The sequence below is a fragment of the Poecile atricapillus genome, chromosome Z (genome assembly GCF_030490865.1).
Source record: "Poecile atricapillus isolate bPoeAtr1 chromosome Z, bPoeAtr1.hap1, whole genome shotgun sequence".
In the NCBI taxonomy this organism is placed as follows: Eukaryota; Metazoa; Chordata; class Aves; order Passeriformes; family Paridae; genus Poecile; species Poecile atricapillus.
The window spans coordinates 88,057,207-88,080,210 of NC_081289.1; the positions used below are offsets into that span (position 1 = coordinate 88,057,207).

The window sequence follows — 23,004 nt, forward strand, 5'->3', positions numbered from 1 at the left end:
TACTATTGCTATGATTATGTATAGATGTTACGCATTTCCTGGTTTTATTGTAAGTTGCATTTCTTTTAAGATGTAGACAAAATGAAAAATACTAATCCAATTTTTCAAAAGAGACTTTAAGAAAATATCTCGTAAGATATAGCATCTCATTTTCTTTAGAGATGGAAGATGGAGACCTCAGAAATCTAAAATTAACAGAAAAGTCGTTTGACTTCAGTAAAACTGGTCTGACTGCAAGGAAAAGAAATGGTAGCTGTTTTAATACAAAAATGTCATGCCTGCTGCCCCACTCTGGTTATTTTTACTATGTTTGCCAATGTTCTTCCTACTGAGATATTGAAATTATAAAGGTGCACAGGAGGGTGCAGTGAAGTAAACAGTAGAACAAATATGAAGTAGGCAGTAGGATTGATGCTAAGACCTAAAAGCCTTCTGATGAACTTAGGACTTTGCAGATCAGTTATTTCATACAGAGTGGTACATTTTCCTCATGCCGCCATATCTTTTCAGATGAAGGAGATGGCTCATCAAATTGCAACCCTGCAGTGTTTAACTTCTATAACTACCTAAGAACACATCCTCTCTTGCTGAGACGTCATTTTGGCTCTTCTGATACATCTTCCACACACATTTGCCTAACAGTGGAAAATGGATTAGCTGACAGAATCAACCTAGGTGAAAGACGGCTATTTTTCACCACTGCATATGCTCATCTAAAAGCTGGTTGTCCTATGTTGGCCTTAGAAGTGTTATCAAAGATGCCCAAAGTTGTCAAGAGATCGAAGTCATTCTGTAAATCCCCTAGCTTGGTGGATACTGATAAAGATTTCTCACCATATTCTCCAGTTAAAGAGTTTGAAACAAAAGATCAAGCTTCCAGTATTGACTGGTCACAGCCAGTATTCAATGGTCTGGGTTCATCTTCAGATTGTTCATCAGGAAAACATTCAAATTCCACTCTTTCCTTTGATTGGAGCCAGCCAAGTGCTCTGTTCCAAGATGAGCAATTGCAACTGCAGTCAGACAGTGATGAAAATGATGAGAGTGAAGATTCTTCCCTGGTAATGAAAGAGTTAAAACCTCTGAGGAAGACTGAAAAATTACATGAAACAAGTTCAAGCTTCACAGAATCTTTTAATGTAGTTGATGACAAAGATATTCTAAGTCCATCAGAAGATATCATTTCAGCGCAACTGAAGTTTAGAGCATGCCTGAAAATCCTTACTGTGGAGCTTCGTACACTGTCCACTGGCTATGAAGTAGATGGTGGAAAGTTGCGGTATCAGCTTTACCAGTGGCTTGAGAGAGAAGTGGTAGCTCTTCAGAAGACCTGTGATTATGGTGTTGAAGTAGAAGACATACAGTCAGGAGTTAGAGGCATGCAAGCAGAAGCTACATTACATGAAAACACTGAAGACTTAGCTGCCCAGGAAAAAGCTATGCTGCAGAAAGAAGACTTTCAGAAAAGACGTCAATGGCTTCTGAAATACCAGTCTCTCCTCCGAATGTTCCTTAGTTACTGTATACTTCATGGCTCACATGGTGGAGGCTTGGCATCTGTCAGAATGGAATTAATTCTGCTGTTGCAGGAGTCTCAGCAGGTATGTGGCGGAGTTTAGGTTGTGTTTTCTCTGTGTCAGGTTTGTAGATTTATTTGAAAGTGTTTTGCAATATTTTTGAAATTTTCCTCTAAAAAATATAGCATGCACCTATTTTTTAATAAATCTAAATCTGTTTTTAACAGTTTTTTTTTGTACATTGCCTATTTTTTATTGTTGTTTTTTAGAATCCTTTTGCCCTCTTTCAAAAGTTCTTATGTTCCCTTAAAGAACATGTACTATTTCTTTGCTTGTGTGTTTCTTGCTTGTTTTTAGGAGCAGTCAGTACAGATGCCTTCCAGCCCTCCACCAGAGCAAAGCTCCATACCTCTCCTATTTGCTTGCACAGCTAGTGCCAAAACAGTAGTGGCTAATCCATTGCTACATCTTGGCAATTTAACTCATGATATATTACATGCTATAATAAACCTTGATTCGCCACCTCATCCAGATACTCAGAACAGCAAGGTACGTATTTTTTAACAGTTGTTTTGTTTTTTGTTGTTGTTATCATCTAGTTTGCTGAAGTCACAAATTTTTTTCAGACAGCATGCAAACTTCATGCTGTGCCTATCTGTGACAGATAATAAAACCATGAAACATAAACATTTTATGTAGTACTTACTTTGAACTAAAAGAAATGTCCACTGATCATTAATTGTTGTTGAGGTGTTGAGCATCCGGTTCAACAAGCTGTTGTAGGTTGGTTTCTCTCAAAACAGGATATTTGTCCAAGAGGACATTTTTATGGAAAACATGTTACACTACATCACCAGCATAATATTTGTCTTTATGACAGTGTGTTCATTACTTCTATTATGTTAATAGCAGATTCTGCATTTCATTCTTGGACCTAAGTAAAATTAAATGTCGAAGTATAAAAACTAATTGCCAGTGAAGTTCAGTAAACCCAGACTTTTTGTGAAACAGCATGTGTTTCACACATCGTGTGAAAAAGTTGCTTCAGAAATATTTCTCCTGTACTTAACCTTTGACTGATAATAAAACTTAGTTTTTCCTGAAGTTTTATATGTTTTAGGTCCCAAATAATTTCTCCTTTTACTAAGGATTTCTAAAGAACACTAAAAAGGTGGCTTAATTCCTAATTAGCTTTGTTTTAGAGGGAACAAACAGATAAATAGAATAAACTGGTTTTGTTTTAATGGAACCTTTTTGATCAATAGATTGTTCTGTGATACATTAAGAAAAAAGTACCAGCTGTGTTAAAAGTACTGATCAGTATGATACTGAGTAAATTGAGTGTGTCCAAGAGCTGCACAAAAATTGGTCAAAAGCTAAGCTGCATTATAGTTTTCATTCTGAAATAAAGTCTTTGTATTCTGAGGCAGAAAACTGCCACTGTTTTAGGGTGTAATTACGTAGGACTGTTGTATACAATAAGTTAATACTTAATAAGTTGCTGTTTAATAATTTGAAGCATTTCAAATAGAGCTGATCTCTGATTATGCTGGTGAGGCAAGTGAGTTTTCCCCCATCCTTTTCATAGCAAGATGATCTGATATAAATTTGTCTGAAGGGAAGGTTGGTTTTGTAAATGCATAAGTACTTACGCCTTTCATGTCTAGTGTTTGTTACACATCTGTATGCAGAGTGAAAGGCTGTGATGCTAACCACAGCTCTCTTTGGGTGTAATAAGTTCTGTAAAACTTTGTCTTACAGATATATGTAATGCATACCTTAGCAGCGTCGCTCTCTGCTTGCATCTACCAATGTCTCTGTGATGGCCACAGCTACAGGTAAAGTCTGTGAGAAGTGATGTTTAGACATCTTTCTCATTGCGGTCGTGATAATGCATAGGGCACCAGAAGACAGTCATCACACTTGCCTGCATCCAGAAAGTTCTATCACTTGAATAGTTGTAAATGTAACTTTTTAAAATAAATATAATTTCCCTCTTCTTTCTTTCACAGCTCATTTCAAGCAAATCAGTTCACTGGGACGGTGTACCAGACAGTCCTGTTAACTCAGCATCATTCTTTAAGAACAGGAAGCTTAGAAGAAACAGTGACTCCCAACACATCACCTTCTCAGTGGCCAGGTATCTAGACTTGATTTGTTTCTTTCCTCTTAAGGAAAACTGAGTTATCTGGATCCACTGTAAGAACATACGGCTATGACTTTCTAGTAGTATTTGTAACAGCTGTGTTGAGTTCTTTAATTAAAATGTTGTATTTTTTTTTTCAGAACATCTAAATTAGTGCTTCTGATTATTCACTAAGTCAAGTTGGTTTGTATTGCTTCCTTAACTAAAAAGTGGTAGTGCTGGATATAGTAAAGAGAGAGCAACTAAGCAGGAGGTAGGGTGAAGTCATGTCCTGTGCTCTACTTGCTCCCCCTTGAGTATTCTACTTCCTGACTTCTAAGACAGACTGGAAGGGCTGTCTTAGCTTGTGCTCCAACTAAGAATTGTTTTACCTTTTGGACAACTTTTGAACTAACTTGAAACTACTAAAAAATGAGACCTTTATTATAAATCTTGGTTTTCCATAGCTGTCAAATTAATGTCAGATTTTTAGGTAATACTTAGAGTGTGCTGAGATCAATGATGGTGAAACTACACTAGGGAGCTACATTAGAGGGAGTGTAATGGATGTAATACATCTAGGTATGAGCTTAAGTGTACAGCACTAACTTAATGTAAGCATAGCCAGGAAATGTGCTTACTTATTATGAGAATTGTTTCTTAAATCATAAAATTTCACTTTAAAAATCTTCCTGGAGAGCCTGTAGCAGTGTTTGTATTTGATGCTATGCCATTTTTTTCTTTTCTGCCAGACATTGTCACTGAATCTAGAGATTTTATAGCAAAGTTAGCTTGTCATCTGTTTTCTTATTTAATTAATTGCAGGATGAAATTTCTGATGAGTGGGGCACAGAATTCTTAGCAGTTTTTTTCATGAATAACATCACCTTGAACCAACTTCTATTTTTTGATAAATTCACATGCTATATGTGCACACTGGAGAGCATGAGAAAAAGGAGAATTATTTGGCCACAACTATTTTCACTTGTGTGCACAAAGTGTCACAGCTGAAGCCCCATCTGAAACTACAGCCTTTTGTGAGAGCATAAAAACACTACAAGATGTTTATTACTTGGGTGAAAGAACACTTGACAGACAATGTGTACTGCAAGTTGATACCCATGATTTTTGTTTGGTTCTACCACTGTAAAGTAGGAAGATGTAATTACAGGATTTTAATGTAACTATAATAATGGAAAAGCTGTTAGACATTTCTTTAACCATTAGTCCAAAACAGGAAGCTATAAAACTAATAAATTGTTAAAAATTAAGAGCTTTCCTCTCTCTCATGAAGTTTTCCACCTAGGTTTCAATGTGTAGAACTTGGAATTTTTCCAGATTAAAAATTACTAAGTAACAGTGCTTTCTTAAGTGCTTTCTTAAAGAATATGTTTATTTTACATAAACAGGAATGACGGCTCTAATACGTCTCTTGAATTCTGCTGGTGAGGAAGCCCAGCCAGGTCTCACAGTTCTACTTTGTGAAATTCTAACTGCTGTCTATCTCAGCCTGTTCATCCATGGCCTTGCAACACATTCTAGCAATGAGTTGTATAGAATTATGGCTCATCCACTTAACAACAAAATGTGGTCTGCTATCTTTGGAGGAGGAGCTCATATGCCCAGCAGAGGACAGCAGCAATTAAAGACAAAAACTGGTTAGTTCTCTTTTTTTATGTATACTTGTCTTCTGGGTTTTTAAGAAAATTATGTGATTGCTGAAAGCTTAATTACTTTAAGTAGTTTGTGTTCAATAAGAATTCAGTATGGTTTTGGATTTGCATAGAAAAACAAGAATTTGAAGTTAGTGGTGTAGATATTGTGTAGAAGAGGATATTGAAGCAGAAGTGAATGCTAATGAAATAAGATTTCCAAGTAGCACAGCTACTCTAATATTTGAAGTTGATCTTAGAGAGTTTCCAATACTATTACAGCCTAGTTTTCTGTGTTTGTTTTAAAGCTTCCCAGTTCTCTCCTAACTGAAATATATTCCCAGTTTACAAATACAGTATGTTTTCTCTCTTTGACAGGTAGGCACTTCCCAATGCCTAGCCCACATCAGGTAGTAGTGTTCTCCATGGAATGCGTGGGGTTTTCCAAATCCCTCACCTCCTTCAGTACTCATAGTCCTACCAAACCTTCAGGCAAGATACTAGATTTAGTTCTAGGCCTTTACATGAAGTTTGCTATGTGTGGCGGGTTTTTTTGCACATGCAGAAAGACAGAAAAACTTCTGTTTGCAAGCCATGATATAAAACTTTAAAGTAAAATTTTTGTAATTAAAAAAGCACATAAATTGGGAATTTTTAAAAAAGAAAATTGTCAGCACTGTGGTATTCTTATGGCTCTTCATTTAAAATAAATATTGAATATAAAATTACTTTGACCATGGTTTGAAAAGATCAGAAGTGTTTCATATCTTTTTTGGAGAGCTGCTTGTTTTGCTTTTTGAATATAAGCATTATTGTGCATGTGGATTTCTAAGTGTTCATTTCAGACATTACAAGTGAAAGGTGTCTTGTTGATATTCTAAGAACCCTCTAGAAAAGCAAACAATCTTCAAGTTTCAAATTCAGGTAATGATAAATTATCATCAGGTCCAGAACAAATTACTGTCATGCTTTTATTTTTCATATAGTTATGTGCTTTTTAATTTAGTTTGACTTCTATAGAACCAACAGCAGAAGTGCTACAATTAACTAAGTTTTTAAAGGAAGATTTTGTAAAGATGAATTTACTTAAACTGATGACTTTCTAAATCACATCTACACATATATGTAGAGAGATAAAATGTTGTTTTTTTTTTTTTTTTTAAATGTTATTTAGATGTATGTTACATATCAAAAAGTCTTACCTTACATTTATGGAGAACTGTAAATGTGGTCTGTTTAAATACTTTCATCAGACTTTTAGAAAAATGTTTTCAGAGTAGAGATCTTTAACTGAAAGTGAGCTCTTATTCTAGATCTGATTCTCTGTGGAACTTTCCCTGTGGTACTGAGTAAACATTTCTCTCTATCACTTCAGTAAAGTGAATAAGTTTGCTGTTACAGAATTGTCAGAAGCCATAACTGGCTTTTGTTGGCCATTCTGTTAGCGAGGTGTTCATAACTGTATACTGAGCTGTGTTAATACTACTGCTGCCGCTGCTTTAAATTCCTAAGTATTTTTACGAAGAAGTGTATTCTGAAATGTATATGAAATATAGCCCATCTGCTGCATGTTTTCTGAAGAAGGAATGCTGGCTGGCTGATTGCAGGTTAAATAAAAATATTGCTGGAAGAATCCAGAAACTCAAACTAAAAAATAAAGGGAAAAAGTAGTATTTTTAAATACTTTTAGGGATAGTTTTTAGGGATCATCACTGAAAACGGGACCTAGACGTATTGTGGAGTCTCTATCTTTGGAGTTACTCAAAAACTTGAACAAACTAGGCCATCAATTAAGTCATCCCTGTTCTGACCAAGGGGTTGGATTGGGTGTCCTTCAGCCTATGGAATTCTAGGATTCAGTGGGCTATTATTTTTTTTTTAATGTGTGTTTATGTAAAGCAAATTTGGGGGGAAGGTATTTCTCCAAAGTTCTTTCTCTGTCACATTGAAAAAAAATGGTGGGGGGAGAAAGGAAAGAAAAAAGACCTCCAATGAACCAGAAGGTCTAGGATTAAAATCAACTATATTCTTGTGCTTTTATTGTTTCAAATACTGAGAAATTACTGGAATGCTTGTTCCAGTCAACTGTGCCATATTCTTCTGTACTATTATTTGGATTTTTTCTATATCTTACCATTTTGGCATGCATAACTAGACTCTTTTCCCTTATGTTTACTTTTGGGTTTTTTTGAAATGCTTCCACTCTTAAATGGAGATCAAAAGCTAAAAATTCTGAACACTAATAATTCTAATACAAAAAGATTATGCATGTCTTCTCCTCCTTGCCTCCCTTCCAATTGTTTAGTACATATCTGTACCCCTCTTTTCCTCTCTTTTCCCGGACCAGAAAGTGAAGAGGGGCATTTCCCTGGGGAAATCCCCATTTGGAGTTTTCCTCCCTAATTTGCCCTAAACTAGGACAATATCTCAATGTGGGTGCAAGTGACCTCCAAGTTTGAAACTTATTTTAAAAGATCTTAACTCTAGGTACAGCATTTGTCAATAAAGTTATTTCTCTTTCTGCCCTTTGCTTTTGTTAACTTGGGCATGTAGTAGCTTAGAATACAAAATTTCACTTTAGTAAACATGATCTTTTTCTTAAAGTAAAATAGTAAAAACAGGAACCAGAAACCAGTACCTGGTAGTCTTAAAAATTCCTAACCCCTAATTAGGAATTAGTTTTTTATTAAAAGCTTGTTTTTAGTGCATCTGTCACATAAAGATCAGACAGAACAAAGCAGTTTGAATGCTTTCAGATCACTACACTTTTCAACAATGTTTCTTGGTTTTGCAGTTGCAGCAAATGATTTTGGCAAACAGAACTAGCACATGATGTTTTGTTTTCCAAGAAACAGTTACCATCTGAAAAATAACCTTGATCTTTTTAGAATCACATTTACCATATTTCTCTTGAAAACTACCTTACGAAACTGTTTTATAATTTAGGTCTGTATAGAGATGGTAAGTTCTCTATCATCCAGAAATGTCTTAAAGAAGAATTTGAGCTTCACTTTAACAGTTATAAATCCATAGTTTCATTTCATACATCCAATTATTCCATGCTGCAAGAACAAATGAAGGGAAGTTGGAAGGTGGAAGAGAGGTAACAGATCTTTTGATTATCATTGCATGTCTGAGAACCTGGCAAAATTAAAGGATTTTCCTTGTCTGTTTCCTTGTCCCTTTCCTGGGAAATAACATAAATTTTACTTTTGACTTATAAGTAAAATGGGAGCAAAGATAAATGCTTCAAATAAAAAAAAAAATAAAAATTTTTAATGAGAAATATATAAGAAATTTGAAAGTATTTCTAATTGGTAGTTTGAAATCCCAAATGATAGTCAGAATTTTAATGTAGTTAATTTATATTAGAATGTATAAAAAGAAATTTGCATTAGTATATTTCAAACCACTTAGGTAGTTATTCTTTCATTTGCCTTATATACTGATTTTTTTTCCAGTGGCTAGCCTGCAGTATTCTTAACAAAGAGTGATCCAACAGAAAGGAATAAAATACTTTTTAAAAGTGAAACACTTGCTTTTTGAATTCTGCTTAGCAAAACAACCTGCAGGCCTATACTTGTTCATTTCTGTATCATGCAACACTTACTCCTTATTTCATGCCTAGTGAATTTTTTTTAAGTAGTTGCTAAAAAATAGCTAAAAAATCATGGTGATGCATGTGCATGCTCCTTAATTGATAAGCTTTAAATAATGAAGTGAAAATGCATTGTACTGCAGTTATTGTGGTTTTGACTTTTAGTACAGGTAAGTGGATTTCAAATACTATCCTGAATGCAAAAAAACCAAATTATGATGCAGTATAGAAGTGTGTTATGTATGTAGCTTTATGATATTCCTGTTTCAAGATGAAAGATGGGATGTCTTAATCTTTTATTAGACTATGTATGTAAATTGTGTTGTGGCTGTTGTGGTTTAACCCCTGCCATCAGCCAAGCCCCAGGCAGCCGCTCACTCATTCCCCCACTGGCAGGACCAGGTAGGGAATGGGAAGGGTAAAAGATAGAGAAAACTTATGTATTCAGTTTAAGATGATTTAATAGCAAAAGCTGTGCACACAACCAGAGAAAAACAGGGAATGAGTTCACTGCTTCCCACAGGCAGGAAAGTGTTTAGCCACCTCCAGGAGAGCACAGCCCCATCATGTGCACTAGTGACTTGTGAAGACAAACACCATCCCTCCAAATGGCTTCCACCTTCCTTCTCCTTACCCCACTTTAAGCACTGACCATGATGTCACGTAGTCTGGAACATCCTTTGCCCATTTGGGGGTTACCTGTCCCAGCTGTGTCTCCTCCCAGCTTCCCAGGCACCCCTGACTCCCTCACCAGGGTGGGAGTACAAAAGCAGAACAGGCCTTGGCTCTGTAAGCCTTGCTCAGCAAGAACAAAAACATCTCTGTGTTATCAACCCTGTGTTCAGCACAAATCCAAAACACAGCTTTACAATAGCCACTTGTGAAGAAAGCTAACTACTCCAGCCTCAAGCAGCACAATAGTTCAGCTGCTTGTGAAGAAAATGTTTGCCTTAATACACAGTCAAAAATAATTCTGAATCTTGGCATAACGTGTTTATTCCTGGTTCAGGAATGACCATGAATAAATTCCATTAACTAGTGTGAATGCAGAGAATTTGTCCATTAGAAGAAAACAAATAAAAAATGGTGAGGTATGAAAAACCTGGAAGTTTTTAAAAAAACATGTATTTAAATCTTATATGGCTCAGAATTACAAATTTTACAGTTGGCTCAGTTTGTGTTATGAGCAATTAAGTGTTATATAGGGAAATAAGTGTTTGTAAATTACCACTGTTTTTCTTTTGTTCAGAGTGTTAGACCTTCTTTTTCAAGTGATTGGAATGCCCTTAAGAGTTTTGAAGGACATAGTCTTTCAGGCACCTATCAAGACTAGAAAGTCTCCTTTGGATAAAACATCAAAAAAATAAGGGTATAGGAAATACTTCCTATACTTCATGGTAATTCACTCCAGGAGCAGACAGGTCTGCTGGCTCTTCTTTTGCCATGCCCAGCATTATTATAGGAGAAGGTAATTTTGGGAGCTTCAGTGGTTGCTAGTTTTGTGGGCCTTTGGTAGCAGAAGGGAATAGGAAAGTTAAAACAATACAGAACCCATTTGCATTTGTAATGTTCATGTTAGTTCACACTTGCAACCAGCGTGGCCCAACATGATTCTTGAACTCAGTGATAGAGATATCTGTCCCTCAGGTGAGCTTTTTATACCTACAGAATTGCTTTCCTGGCTCCTATTTACTACTGCTGTTAGATCATAAGGTAACCTATACTCCCCTCTGCTTAAGAAAACTGACTCATCAGCTAAATCAGTGTTTGAAGTTTTGTGGACTCCAGAACGAAGTTCAAAAAATCAACTTCCTTTTTATCTTCATATTTAAGCTTTCTTTGTTTTACCTATGTCTTGAACCCACTCCTCTGTTTCACTGTAGAAGCTGATCTCTGTACATTACATGTATCTATTTGAAAACAGAATTAAAAATCTAAAAAAAATCCCAACCAAACAACAGCAAAAAACCAAACAGAACCTCCACCTTTTGCAATCAAGTAGGAAATTGATTCAAGTCCATTTTCTCTGTTATGACAGATAGCAAACAAATCTCCAAATATAATTTCTTTTCTCCCTTATCACTTTCACTTCTGATGTGTTCTGGAGAGTCAGAACACTAACAATTGTGACAATTGGTGACAGGTGACTATTGGTATCATTCCTCATGTACTAATAGAAAGACTGTATTAGGATATCATTCCTAACAAGATCCAGAATGATTTCAGGGTGACATCAGGTGATACAAATGTGTTAAGGTGTTCCTGAAAGCTTGTATGAGCTATTTCCTTTAGTACTGGAATCATCAAGAATGGAAGTAAAATCTTCCATTGACACTTAGTTTGAAAATGTCAATGTTGGGACAAGGGAACCTGTCTGCTCTTAGGATTTAGGGTATTACTGCAAATGATTAATTCATCCCTGTTTAATAAGTTGTATGTTAGATTGTGTTACTTAAAATATGATCTTTTATATTTGCTGGAGAAAAGTATTGTCAGGCCATAGGGATTTGGCAGAACTGTACTATTTAGAAAAAAATTACAGATCTTCACTAGAGAGAAAGACATGGAGTTAAAAATTGGACTATTAACAGCAACATTACATATTTGCAATATATATTCTGAAAATTAAGTCTCCTGGCTTGTCTTAAAAGCAAGCATAATCAGTATTCAGTAGTTCCTAGTAAAGCAATTGAGTTTTGCAAGATCATTGCTTGAGTAATATTTTTCACCTGTGTAAGAAGAGATCTTCTCTTGCAATTATGAGTGTATTATTTGTGCAGGGAGTTTTACATTCTGGAGTTCTAGTTATATATAAGTTTTGTGTATTTGAGGATTAACATTCTCTATGTTTAGTGGTTACAGAAATGCTAAGATAAAATTCTGAAAACTTTTAATGGTGAAATTTTTACTTTTCATTATGAATCCCTTTATTGAAAGCAATAGGAAGGTAGAGCAGAAGGTTTAAAGCAGCATACTCTGTTTTCTTCTTCCATAGATGATGGAGAGAAACAGCAAAAACATTACAGGCTTTCATCAAAAACCTCTCCAAAAGAGAGTTCTCAGTTGCCTACATTGCCATTTGTAGACCAACAATCATCATCTTACAGAGAAAGATTTATTCCTCCTGAGCTTAGCATCTGGGATTATTTCATTGCAAAGGTAATCTTTTGTTGTTTTGACAAATACGTGTCTTTTATCACTTCTGGATGGATAGTCATTCTCTTCTTAGTCATTATTCTAGGTACTAATGTGATAGAATCTGCTTGTATTTATTGCTCATATTTAGCTTTTTCTAAAATGCAGCCTATGCATATTTTTGAAACAGCTTTCTTGAAGGCTGTTTTTATTAAATTAATTTTCAGATAATGGTATGAAGAAGTTGTGTTGATTTTTATAATTACCGAGTAGAATTGTGTAGATAATTACGGGTCAGCTATTTAGGTGAACAAGGAAGTGCAAGAAGCATTTATTGGCTATTTTAGCTGGAAGAAATGCATTTGCATACTGGAAATCAAATTATGTTGCCTAGTTAAGTCTGCCTCGTGGCAGATCTTTCTTTGTAGAAAGTTAAATACTTCTATGGAGTTGTATGCACATTTCTATATCAAGTGTTATCTACATAAGCAAAATAAATTAGGTAAGTGTATTTTAGGAGCAAGGACAAAAAAGAAAATGCAAATACTGAATAGCACAGTGAGGCAATGATAGTGGGCTGATCATAAATATTGAATACTGTAGGGAGAGGATTGGATTTCTCTGATCGCTTGGAAGAACTGAAGGGAATACACCCTGATGGTCTTGGCTTCTCTCTGACAAGCTCATTTGTCCCACATCTGGTTTGGTATATCTCGCATGAAAATAAAACAAGATTTGGAAAACAATGTTTTCATTTTCAGCATTAGAATTTTCAGTAATGTAAAAAATAGTTAAGGTGTTAAAATATGTAGTGCTTATGGACAGTTATCCTTTTCATGAGATAGAAACTCCAAATGTTACAAAACGGAGTAAGATGATGTCTGATTACTATAATGATTCAATTTTTAAAAGGAAATTTAGAATGAGATGTTGGCTAGAAGATATTTACAAAATTTTGTTGAAATTTTTAGCCATTTCTTCCATCACAAAGTAGAGTGGAATATGATTCAGAAGAGAGTCAGGAAAGTGATGAAGATGATGAAGACAATGATGGGGATCCACTTGCGTCAAATTCACATAACCAAGAGCATTCTAATTCAAATTCTTACAGGTAAATAACTTTTTAGAATGCAAGATATTTTGCAATGTCTAGATTTGCATTTTTTTTTTTTTATTTCTGAGATAATATACCAATTGATATTTCAGTGTACTATCTAGACTTAGTTAATTTTTCACAATAATTATTGTATTCATTTGATTAGTATGTGGTATAGTGATTTTTGAATTCAAAGTACCTATAATAGTCTAAAGTATGGTTTGTAGTTTTCAGTAGTTTATAATGAGGATTTGAAGCTCTAAATTTAACACCTTTTATTGAATAAGTGAGAAAATAATTTTCCTATTAGTAAATGACTTACTAGTGCTTTCTTGTTAGTTGGTCACTGATGAGATTGGCAATGGTTCAGCTGGTACTTCACAATTTGAAGATTTTCTACCCTTTGGCTGGACATGATCTTTCAGGTAATAAGCAGCAGAGTTGTCTCTCCGTACCTAATTAGCACATTTAAAATCAATAATGTGTTGAATAATATACATATGTTGTAGCTTTTAGTTCAAAAGTCCTTACTTTTTCAGTGATATGGGAATAAATGTTCTGATACTGTTTATCATACCGGTATGTTTATGAAACGACATGGTGGGTGGCTAAGATGAATGGGTGAGAAAGAATGCTCAGGTCTCTGCATACTTATGCTTTCTTTGCTTCTTAGTCACTCATAAAAATGTTTGAAATATATATTTCCTGGAGGAAACATAATTTTTTTGCAATTGATGGAACATACTTCCTAATCCTTGTTTCATAGAATCATAGAGTGGTTTGGTTTTGGAAGGGATCTTTAAAGGTTACCTAGGTCCAACCCTGCCCACCATATCATGGATAGGGACATCTTTTACTAGCTGGTGTTTATCAAAGCCTCATCTGACATGACCTCCCACATCTAGGGCATCCACAACCTCTCTGGCAACTGGTTCCAATGTCTCACCACCTTCAACCTAGAAATGTCTTTCTTTTATCTAATTAAAATGTACTTGCTTGGTGTGAAATCATTAGTCCTTGCCCTATCACTGCAGGCCTTGTTAAAAAAATATCTTTGCGTCTGTCCTGTAAGTCTACTTTAAATATTGAAAGGCTGCTATATTATGTCCCTAGAGCCTTCTCCAGTCCAGGCTGAACAACCCCAACACTCCCAGCCTGTCTTCACAGGAGAGGTGTTTCAGTCCTCTGACCTGTTTTTGTGGCCCTTCTTTGGATCTCCTCCACAGGTCCCTGCCATTCCTGTAGTGGAGGCCCCATCCATGGGTATGGTGTCCCAGGTAGAGTGTCGCAAGAACAAATTAGAAAGGCCAAATTCCCTCCCTCACCCTCCTGGCTGCTCTTCTTTTGATGCAGCCCAGTGGGCTTTCTGGGCTGTGAGCCAGGTCATGCCAAATTTTTAATCCTCTGGTATCCCTAAGTCCTCCTCCACAGGGCTGCTCTCAGTCTGTTCATCACTCTGTTTTTGTACTGGTGATTGCCCTGATGCAGGTGCTCTTGTCCTTGCTGAAGCTTGTGAGGGTCACAGGGGCCGACTGCCCAGGCTTGCCAAGGTCCCTGAGGGTGGCATCCCTTCCCTCCAGGAAATCAGATGCATCTCTCACCCTGGTGTTCCCTGCCAGCTGCCTGTGGGTGCCCCTGCCTGTGTCATCACTGTAGAGATGGAACAGTACCAATCCCAAGGTCCATCCCTGAGGGATGGCACTTGCTACTGATCTCCATTTGGGCATTGGACCATTGAATGTAGCTCTTTGGATGCTGGAATTCAGCCAGTTCCTCAGCTGTCAAATAGTCCATCCTTTTGCAAACATGTGTGGGACATTGTCAGAGAGGCCTTACAGAAGTTAAAAGTAGAGGACATTAGTTGCTCTTTCCTTGCCCTCCAGTGCATTCAGTTCACAACAGAATGCTACTAATAGATTGGTTTGGCACAATTTGCCCTTTATGGTGGTGTGTCAGCTCTCTCTTATCGCCTGCGTGCCGTCCATATACCGTGACAGCTTCCAGGAGGATGTGTTTAATAATGATATGCTCCATGATATAATTTCTCCAATATTGGAGAAATCTGTTCCTTTTTTTAGCAATAATAGCCCTAAGCAGTTCGTCTTTTTATACGTGCAAATATCAGCTTAAGGTTTGGACAAAGCTTACTTGTGGAGATACTCAAAATAAACTTCAGCCTTCACCTTCTGGAATTAACTTTGTCAAGGTTAAAACAGAAAGGGGAGGGGTTTTATTATTATTTACTTGTCTTTCTAGAGCTTCCTGTTAGCTCCCCAATATGCCATGCAGTTTTGAAAACTTTGCAGCGCTGGGAGCAAGTTCTTCTCCGACGTCTTGAGCTGTATGGGGGTCCGCCTCAACATTATATTTCAATTCATGCGTCTGAAGATGCTCTTGCTGCTGGTCCTGCATTGCTTCGCCACAAAACTTTACTTGAGCCTACAAACACTCCTTTCAAGTGAGTCTAATTTCTGTAAATGCTGACTGTGATATTTTTGATATAAATCAAGCATTAGGTTGTTAGTGCAGGTTTCACAATTACTATGTGAAATGAAGGGCACATGTCAGATTTCATGCATCTCTGATCCAAAGCAAAAGCAGGAAAAATGTTCCATAGCTTCTGTTTTTTTAAAATTATTTTACTTAAACTTAACATGGATTTTGAGTGTCTCTGGAAAAAGTATGCTTGAAAATAAAATAGAGAATAAAACATTTGCCTTGGGATATAATTATGGATTAGTGACAGTGAATTAAATAATTGCCCCACCTTCAGAGGTAATAAAATTACCTCAAAGTCTTACCAGTATTGTTACCTAAAATCAGAGAAGAAATACTTATTTATCATATTTGAATAGTTATGACTTAACACAGTTGCATGTTAGGCCAGGAAAGTGTGCTCAGTCTATTTTGCTCTTCTCCTAATCCATATCTCACAGCAAGAAATGAGTAAGTACCCTGGCGATTTTAGCTAACACTAAAACCCACCACAGTCTGTTAAAGTGTAATTCTTATAATAGATTTCTGCCTTTTTCATCTTACGGTCACTTGTGGGTTTCAGAATACAGAAAGTCTTGCTTTTTATTGTGTTTATTGACCATTTATTTCAAGTGGTCACACTTCCAGTAACTTGAGTTAATTAAAAGAGACCAGTTTAATATGTATCTGCTGTCTGAAATTATTTTTAAATTATCATTTACAGCAATTCAGAATTTGGATTTTGGCTTGTTATAAGCTAATATATTGGTAGCTGTATTGATATTCATAATTTTTCTTATAAATTATATTTTATATATATATTATAATATAAAAATAGATATTCTATACTTCATATAAAATATATATATTTATGTTTATATAAAAATCATTATATTATTGGTATTTATGATTTTTAATTATAATTATAATTTGTATTTTTTGCTTGAGTGTGCAATTTCTAGGGATAAGCATTTGAATTCTGATGTAATTCTATGGGTTTTCCAGTTTTGTTACTGAAAAAATCATGGCTCTTTCAGAGAAGTTACATAGCTGATGATGTGTTCCTAGCAGGAAGTGTTAGTCATTCATTGTACTTGTGAAAGGACCACTCTTTAGGACTAAACAGAAATGATTCACATTGTAAAGAATGAGCTGGACGAATAATAATCTGTATGCTGCTCTTACCATTGTGTGATCTCTTAAGGAGATTTTCCCACTTGTCCCAAGGTAGAAGGACAAGATGTTACATAGTCTGTTTCTTCTTCTTTTCCATCTCCTGTCACTTGTAGGTTTTTCCAGAAGAGGGTATTAAAATGCTTTTTTGGATAGGTCTTGTGTACTGCCTATGACTCTGTAGTTTTGCTTCAGCATTTCTTCTGACTATTGTTTGATTAGAATAAAAAATACTGCGCTCTTGCATAAGTACAAACCTGATGTAAATATTTATTCAAATTTGTTCTGTAGATCTAGTAGTCATGTTGCGCTGTCTGCGAAGAGACTCTGGCAATACTTGGTCAAACAGGAAGAAGTCCAGGAAACTTTTATCAGAAATATTTTTACAAAGAAGCGATGCCTAAATGAGGTTGGTACGGTATAAAAAATGCAGAAAATACTGCAGGTCAATCTGTCAATTTTTATTTAAGTTATTTAGCTGGCTTGTTTACTTGTGGTGCATGAGGAGTTAATGTACGTGTCAATGACTCCAAATCTACAGTATTTCATACAAAAAAATACTTGTTCATTGTTTTATAGAATACAAAAATAATTAGACTTTGACTGTAAAATGACAACTAGCACAATGTTGCTACTGTCAATCTCTTCTTTATAATCAATATAAAAGCTGCCTCAAAAGAATGACAAAATGGACTGTTTCAAAGATGAAAACCAGTAATTTAATGAACCAAAGCACTGGAAGTTTGTTTGTCCCTACTAATGCCATCCTGGCTTTTATCTACTGCTTCCATAGCAGTCATGTTATGATTCAATTTTAATAAGAAAAATGCTCATACAGCAATTACTGATCTGTCCCTGATTATTTGTCCCAGTGTCTAGTTGGATTCCAGCTCCAGATGCAGTTAAATGTTTTTCAATTTTGGTTCCTTAATGAGGTTTTGGATTTTTTTAATCTCACTTTAATTTTTTTTCTTACTTACCCCTGCTCCCAATTTTGAAAGAATTGCTATTACAGAAAAACAGTGGCATAGCAGAAATGGAGGAGAAAGAAGCAGATGTGAACAAACTAAATATTCAGAACAAAGAATATTCATGACTAGTAAAGCCATGGCAGCAGAGAGTTCTGCATGACCTAACCTTTGTCCCGTCACAACTAGAATATTAGCTTGTTTGGATAATGTTGGCTAATTGTGTTGACTACAGAGTGCAGTTAAAAGGAAAATTGTTCCTTTTTGCCATTAAAAGCGCACCACTTCTGATCATATCTTACATTAACACAGCCATGCTGTTATGCTGTATGGATAGGTATTTTGGAAAATTTTGGATGTGCTTTATATGTTTCAAGGTAGGCTCACAGCCTTACACAGCATAGTTGGCTTTATTTTCTGTCTTGTTGCTAATAAGATATCAGTGTAGATTGCTTGTTTTTTAAGAAAAGTGACTTTTGGGGTGGACAAGTTGCTCTTACAGTACAGAGTAAGTAAACTGAAAATAGAATTTAGAGTCTGTTAACTATTCTTATTATATAAAATATATGCATGTGTGTGCAAACATGCTGTTGTGTTTCAGTTGTCCTGTGCTGGGGTAAACAAAAAGGAATTGAGGATTTCCTTGATACCATGCATGTTATGTCTTACCTTTATGCTTTGTTCTGTGGGGTTTCTTTCCTTGGTGAAGCCATTAGAGGAACACAATGAAACCATGAAAAATTCCGTGGTGGAGGAGCCTGTCATCAATAAGGTACATAGTAATAATCCTCAAATTTATTAGACCTAACATCATTATGAATTTTTTTTTCCTAAATGGTTCTGATCTCACTTAAAAAAAAAAAAAAGTCTTTGCTCACATAGCAAACAAATTTAAAAACTTTAAAAATGCAAGGTATTGAGTTAAACTGTTACAGAGTTTTTATGAAACTTAATTATCTTAGCTTCATTAAGCAACCAGGTACAAACAGTATCTGTTATCAAATTCTGTAGCTTGGTCAAGAGAAGAGCTGAAATTGAGATTTGCCCAAGTGACAAAAATTCAGTACATACAAAACCTTTGATAAGTGTGAGCTGGCTACAATAGGTGAAGGTGGTGAACTGCACTTCGAGCAGTTAGCATGATATGAGTTTGCTACTGAAAGCTTTCACCTAGCCTTATTTTAGAGATGGTGACAAATCAGCCCATACAACAGTGTTTTATCACCTGTCTTGAAAGATTGGTGTGACATATTAAAAAGGCAGAGTACTATGACTAGAAGCTCAAATGAATAATATATTCTTTTCTTATACAAAACTAGTATGAAGACAGAAATGGGAACACTTTGTGGCTTGGGCTACTTTGTTAATATTAATTATGTGATAGTGCAGTATTAGCAGGTAGGTAATTGGAACTGCCTGGAGAAAATAATTTTAATTTCCTGCAGTTTTTTTCATCATGGTTTTTTATATGTTACAGATACTGTAGTTTGGTCCAGTGTTACATACATAAAATCAATGAAGTAGCAATTTTGTTTGATTTTAAAAAACATATTTTCTACTTCTTGGTCTGTAACAGCTGTTTTTTTAGACTTTGTAAAAGACCATTTGCAGTTCTTTGACAGAAAAATCAATACTGTTTTTCAAGTAAAATATTATTCTTCAAATCTTTTAAAGCACAGGTGATCCATAATTTGAAGATGAGAGGCTTGAAATAGTTCTGAAATAATTATTTGGGTATTTTTTTTTAATTAAATATTACATTTGTAATTCAGGGTTGAATTCTTAGGTCACCATTAGTTTGGCAGTGCTATTGTTTTTACTATGAAATTATTTTGTAACTGTAACAGTCTGGGTCTGTAAACTATCAATTTAGTTCTTCCAGTGCTGAGTTCTTTAATTTTGAATAGGACTGCTGCAGTGCTGGTTAAGTTTAGAGTTTTGTTGTGTGATGGCATGTACCTGAATGCATTTCTAAAATACAAAAATGATAGACAGTGTTCAAATCCAGCAATAGATCATATTGAAAAAAAAAAAAAAAGAATGTGATAGCAAAAAGTTTGTGGTTCTGGCATGCACAGGATTCCAGATTTATTTAATTGTAACAATTATGATTAGATGCACTGACAAAGTTCAGATTAATTTTCCTGTTCAGGAGCTTGCCTGCGCCTTCTTTTGGACTATTTAATCAATTTCAGTGGCAAAAGGCATTTACTAACAGCCAATCATAGACTTAGCAAACTTTTTTGAGAGCAAAATATCAAGATTCAAAATTTCAGTCAACAGTGTGTTGCATGTAGCCTTGCTGGTTTTTCAGCACCCCTGAAAAACTTGAGAATGAACACAGTACTGTGGCTTGTGTGACAAATTACACTTTCTCTGTTGCTGTGATAATCTTAATATGGCAACGGGAAGCTATATTATTACACAAAACAGGTTTAGCTTAATTGTTACGGGCTATGTTTGTTGAGATTTGTTTAAATTAAAATTAAGGAAAAGAAAAAAAATTTCACATGTAACATTGTTTGGTTATTGTACTTTCAGTAAAAAGTGGTATTGCACAGAAATTTGCATTTAACTGTGCCGTGTTTTTTAAATACAGATAGAAACAGATTTGGGATACCTTGGTGGCAAGGCAAGAATAATCCATAAAGAGTCGGACATAATTACTGCTTTTGCAGTCAATAAGGTGAGTAAAAGGAGGTAGAATAATGTAATTGCTATGTTTTCCACCTGATACAGAGGCACATTGTGACTGGGTGAGGTGGGCTTTGCCAGCCATCCTGCTGTTTTTAGCAGCTGCTACTTCTATTGGTTCCTTCTTTAAAGCACTACAGAATTACCTTTTCATAAACAGTTCTACTACAAATTGTCGTCTTTTTTCTGTTGTGCAGTGAGTTGATCGAAGGGAGAGGTGGCTTCTACTTTTTTTGTTAGGCTTGTGTGTAGGAGTACTTGTCCTTTCCTGCCAAATAGGAAGTAACCTTTTCTTCTCTGTTCAGCCATGTAAACCTTCAAAACTGGAGGAGGGGAGCCTGGTTGCAAGCCCTTCTAGTATAGTTACCTGTTACTTACCCTCTAAGAAAAGCAAGGAGATACTTGAGCTGCTTTAGAGGTACAAGATGCAAATAGTGTGTGATACTGTCCCAGAAGCAAATAAGTTTTAAAAGGGAAATGTGAAATATAAATGTACATAGATTTGTCGATGTAAATGTTTGGGGTTTGTAAATAAAGTGTATATTTTTATGAGCAACAGTGCCATAATCAGAAAATAATAAAATAAGTCCATTTTTGAGGTTTCCTTTTGCATCTGTCTTTCTGTATGTTATTTTTTTCAGGCAAATCGAAACTGCATTGCAATAGCATCAAGTCATGATATTCAAGAATTGGATGTTTCTGCAATTTTAGCTACACAGATCTATACCTGGGTTGATGATGATATGGAAATAGAAAATAAAGGGTATATGTTCTTTGTTTTCAATATCACACTTGACTGTGCTTAAATCAGAGTAACAAAACATGGTATTTAATGCTGCTGTTTGGAATCTTAATTGAAAATGTTTTTTTCATTCCTAGGGCTGATGATTTCCTAGTTATACATGCTCGTGATGATCTGGTAAATGTTCAGGGAAGCACTCCTTATACTCATAGTAATCCTGGCACGCCTATCAATATGCCTTGGCTTGGTAGTACACAAACTGGCCGGGGTGCATCTGTGGTAAGTCGCTTGTCAAAGATTAGCTTTATGTATTCTATTTAATTCTCTTCTTCTGTCTGTTCAGTCTTGCTTGTTATATTTTGCAGTTAACATATAACTAAATATAAACTTTCTGTGTAACCAAGGCAAGCTTGATTTTTTTTTTTTTGGTAACAAATTTAATAGGTTAATATACTGCGCAGAATTTAAGGAATGCCAAGTAAACAAGCTAAGCTTTCAGTCATGTCATATATGCTTTCTTTAAAAGCATCATATAAGAACAGAGAACCAGGATTTGGGTAAGAAGTTAGACTATAAATTCTTCTTTAATGACTTCAAGCCAAATGGTCTATAAAAATAGCATATATTCAGCGGGTTTTAGAATATAAATTCACTGGTAGAAATATTTATACAAAATGCTGTGGTAACTTATTTTAAGCATAATCTTCAGCTTCATTCTGAGCTTCAGAAAGAAATCTTGTGTCTGGAATGAAGCTTGGCCGTGAGCAAAAGGTTATTAGATAAGATTTAATTCAGATCAAATGATAATTATAGCCATTGACATTCTTATCTTAGTTCCTGTGGAGCATAGATGCAGATCTTTTGATAATGTGGCTGGGAGATGCCTGTTTGGAGACGCTTAAGTGGACTGAAATGGTCATACAAGACACCAGTATCTCTCAGTCCTTTTGCACATCGGGTGCAGAAAGTAGAGTTTTCCTAAATGACCAAATGCGTTATGTCTTGGGACTTGGCTGTACTTGGTGTCATTTAACAATTCAAAGCAAATCTATAACTGGTGGCAGAATGAAGTAACTATATGTTAATTAATATTGTAATCAACTTTTGAAAATAGCTGATGAATAGGAGTAAATAAGGAATAAGCATTATAAGATTGATAATGTTTTCCTCATATGGAAGTGGGTATTGTGCCAGTACCTACACCTCTACCTTCACTTTAGGAACTACTGATCCTAGTGGCATTGTTACAGCTCTGCTATTACAATTAGGTCTCTCCTGCCGGTATTCTTTGAATGCCTTTACCACTCTCTCTTCTCACTTCCATTTAAAATAAATAAATAAATAAATAAAAGTATATATATATATGTACATATAGAATTTTTGTGTTTGTGTATTTCCCAACATTAAATAATTCTATAATCTGTTAATGAAAACAGTACTTACGTGGCCTTCTATTTTGCCTGCAGTAAAACTTTCTTCCTAAATATTTGGCTATGTTTCTGTTGAATGCTTTTGCTGTTAAACTTTGGACCTAAATTTTGTCTGGCATACTGTTTGACTGTGGGAGACAACCAACCACCTATAGAACGACACATGCCCACTAGGGAGGGAAGACAGAGGTACTTAATGAAGGACAAAGTAAATGAAGGAAAAGACAGGGATTCTTGGGAGGAAATAGTGTTGCTGTGGAAGAACTGGAACCTGGAAGAAAAGTAGCTTCACTAAGACCTTTCTTTTGCTACTATTTTCTACTTTGTTCCTTCAGATACTCCTGATTCTTATGCCATCTTTGCTTTTCCATAATGTGCAGCCCATTTAGTAGTTGTAGC

General features: G+C 35.5%; 1 protein-coding gene across 2 annotated transcripts in view; it reads left to right on the forward strand.

Moving 5' to 3' along the window:
• DMXL1 (Dmx like 1) overlaps positions 1 to 23,004 on the forward strand; it is a 78,853-nt gene that overhangs the window by 45,451 nt on the left and 10,398 nt on the right. Inside the window, exons 24-38 of one of the 2 annotated variants that reach the window (XM_058864974.1) lie at positions 511 to 1,601; positions 1,875 to 2,066; positions 3,279 to 3,355; positions 3,530 to 3,657; positions 5,052 to 5,300; positions 5,673 to 5,786; positions 11,888 to 12,051; positions 12,999 to 13,138; positions 13,463 to 13,548; positions 15,380 to 15,581; positions 17,063 to 17,180; positions 18,449 to 18,511; positions 20,339 to 20,425; positions 21,075 to 21,196; positions 21,313 to 21,454. In XM_058864974.1, the coding sequence (XP_058720957.1) occupies positions 511 to 1,601; positions 1,875 to 2,066; positions 3,279 to 3,355; positions 3,530 to 3,657; positions 5,052 to 5,300; positions 5,673 to 5,786; positions 11,888 to 12,051; positions 12,999 to 13,138; positions 13,463 to 13,548; positions 15,380 to 15,581; positions 17,063 to 17,180; positions 18,449 to 18,511; positions 20,339 to 20,425; positions 21,075 to 21,196; positions 21,313 to 21,454 (2,975 nt within the window). The remainder of the gene's footprint in view (positions 1 to 510; positions 1,602 to 1,874; positions 2,067 to 3,278; positions 3,356 to 3,529; positions 3,658 to 5,051; positions 5,301 to 5,672; positions 5,787 to 11,887; positions 12,052 to 12,998; positions 13,139 to 13,462; positions 13,549 to 15,379; positions 15,582 to 17,062; positions 17,181 to 18,448; positions 18,512 to 20,338; positions 20,426 to 21,074; positions 21,197 to 21,312; positions 21,455 to 23,004) is intronic. The other variant, XM_058864973.1, reaches the window with a different exon arrangement.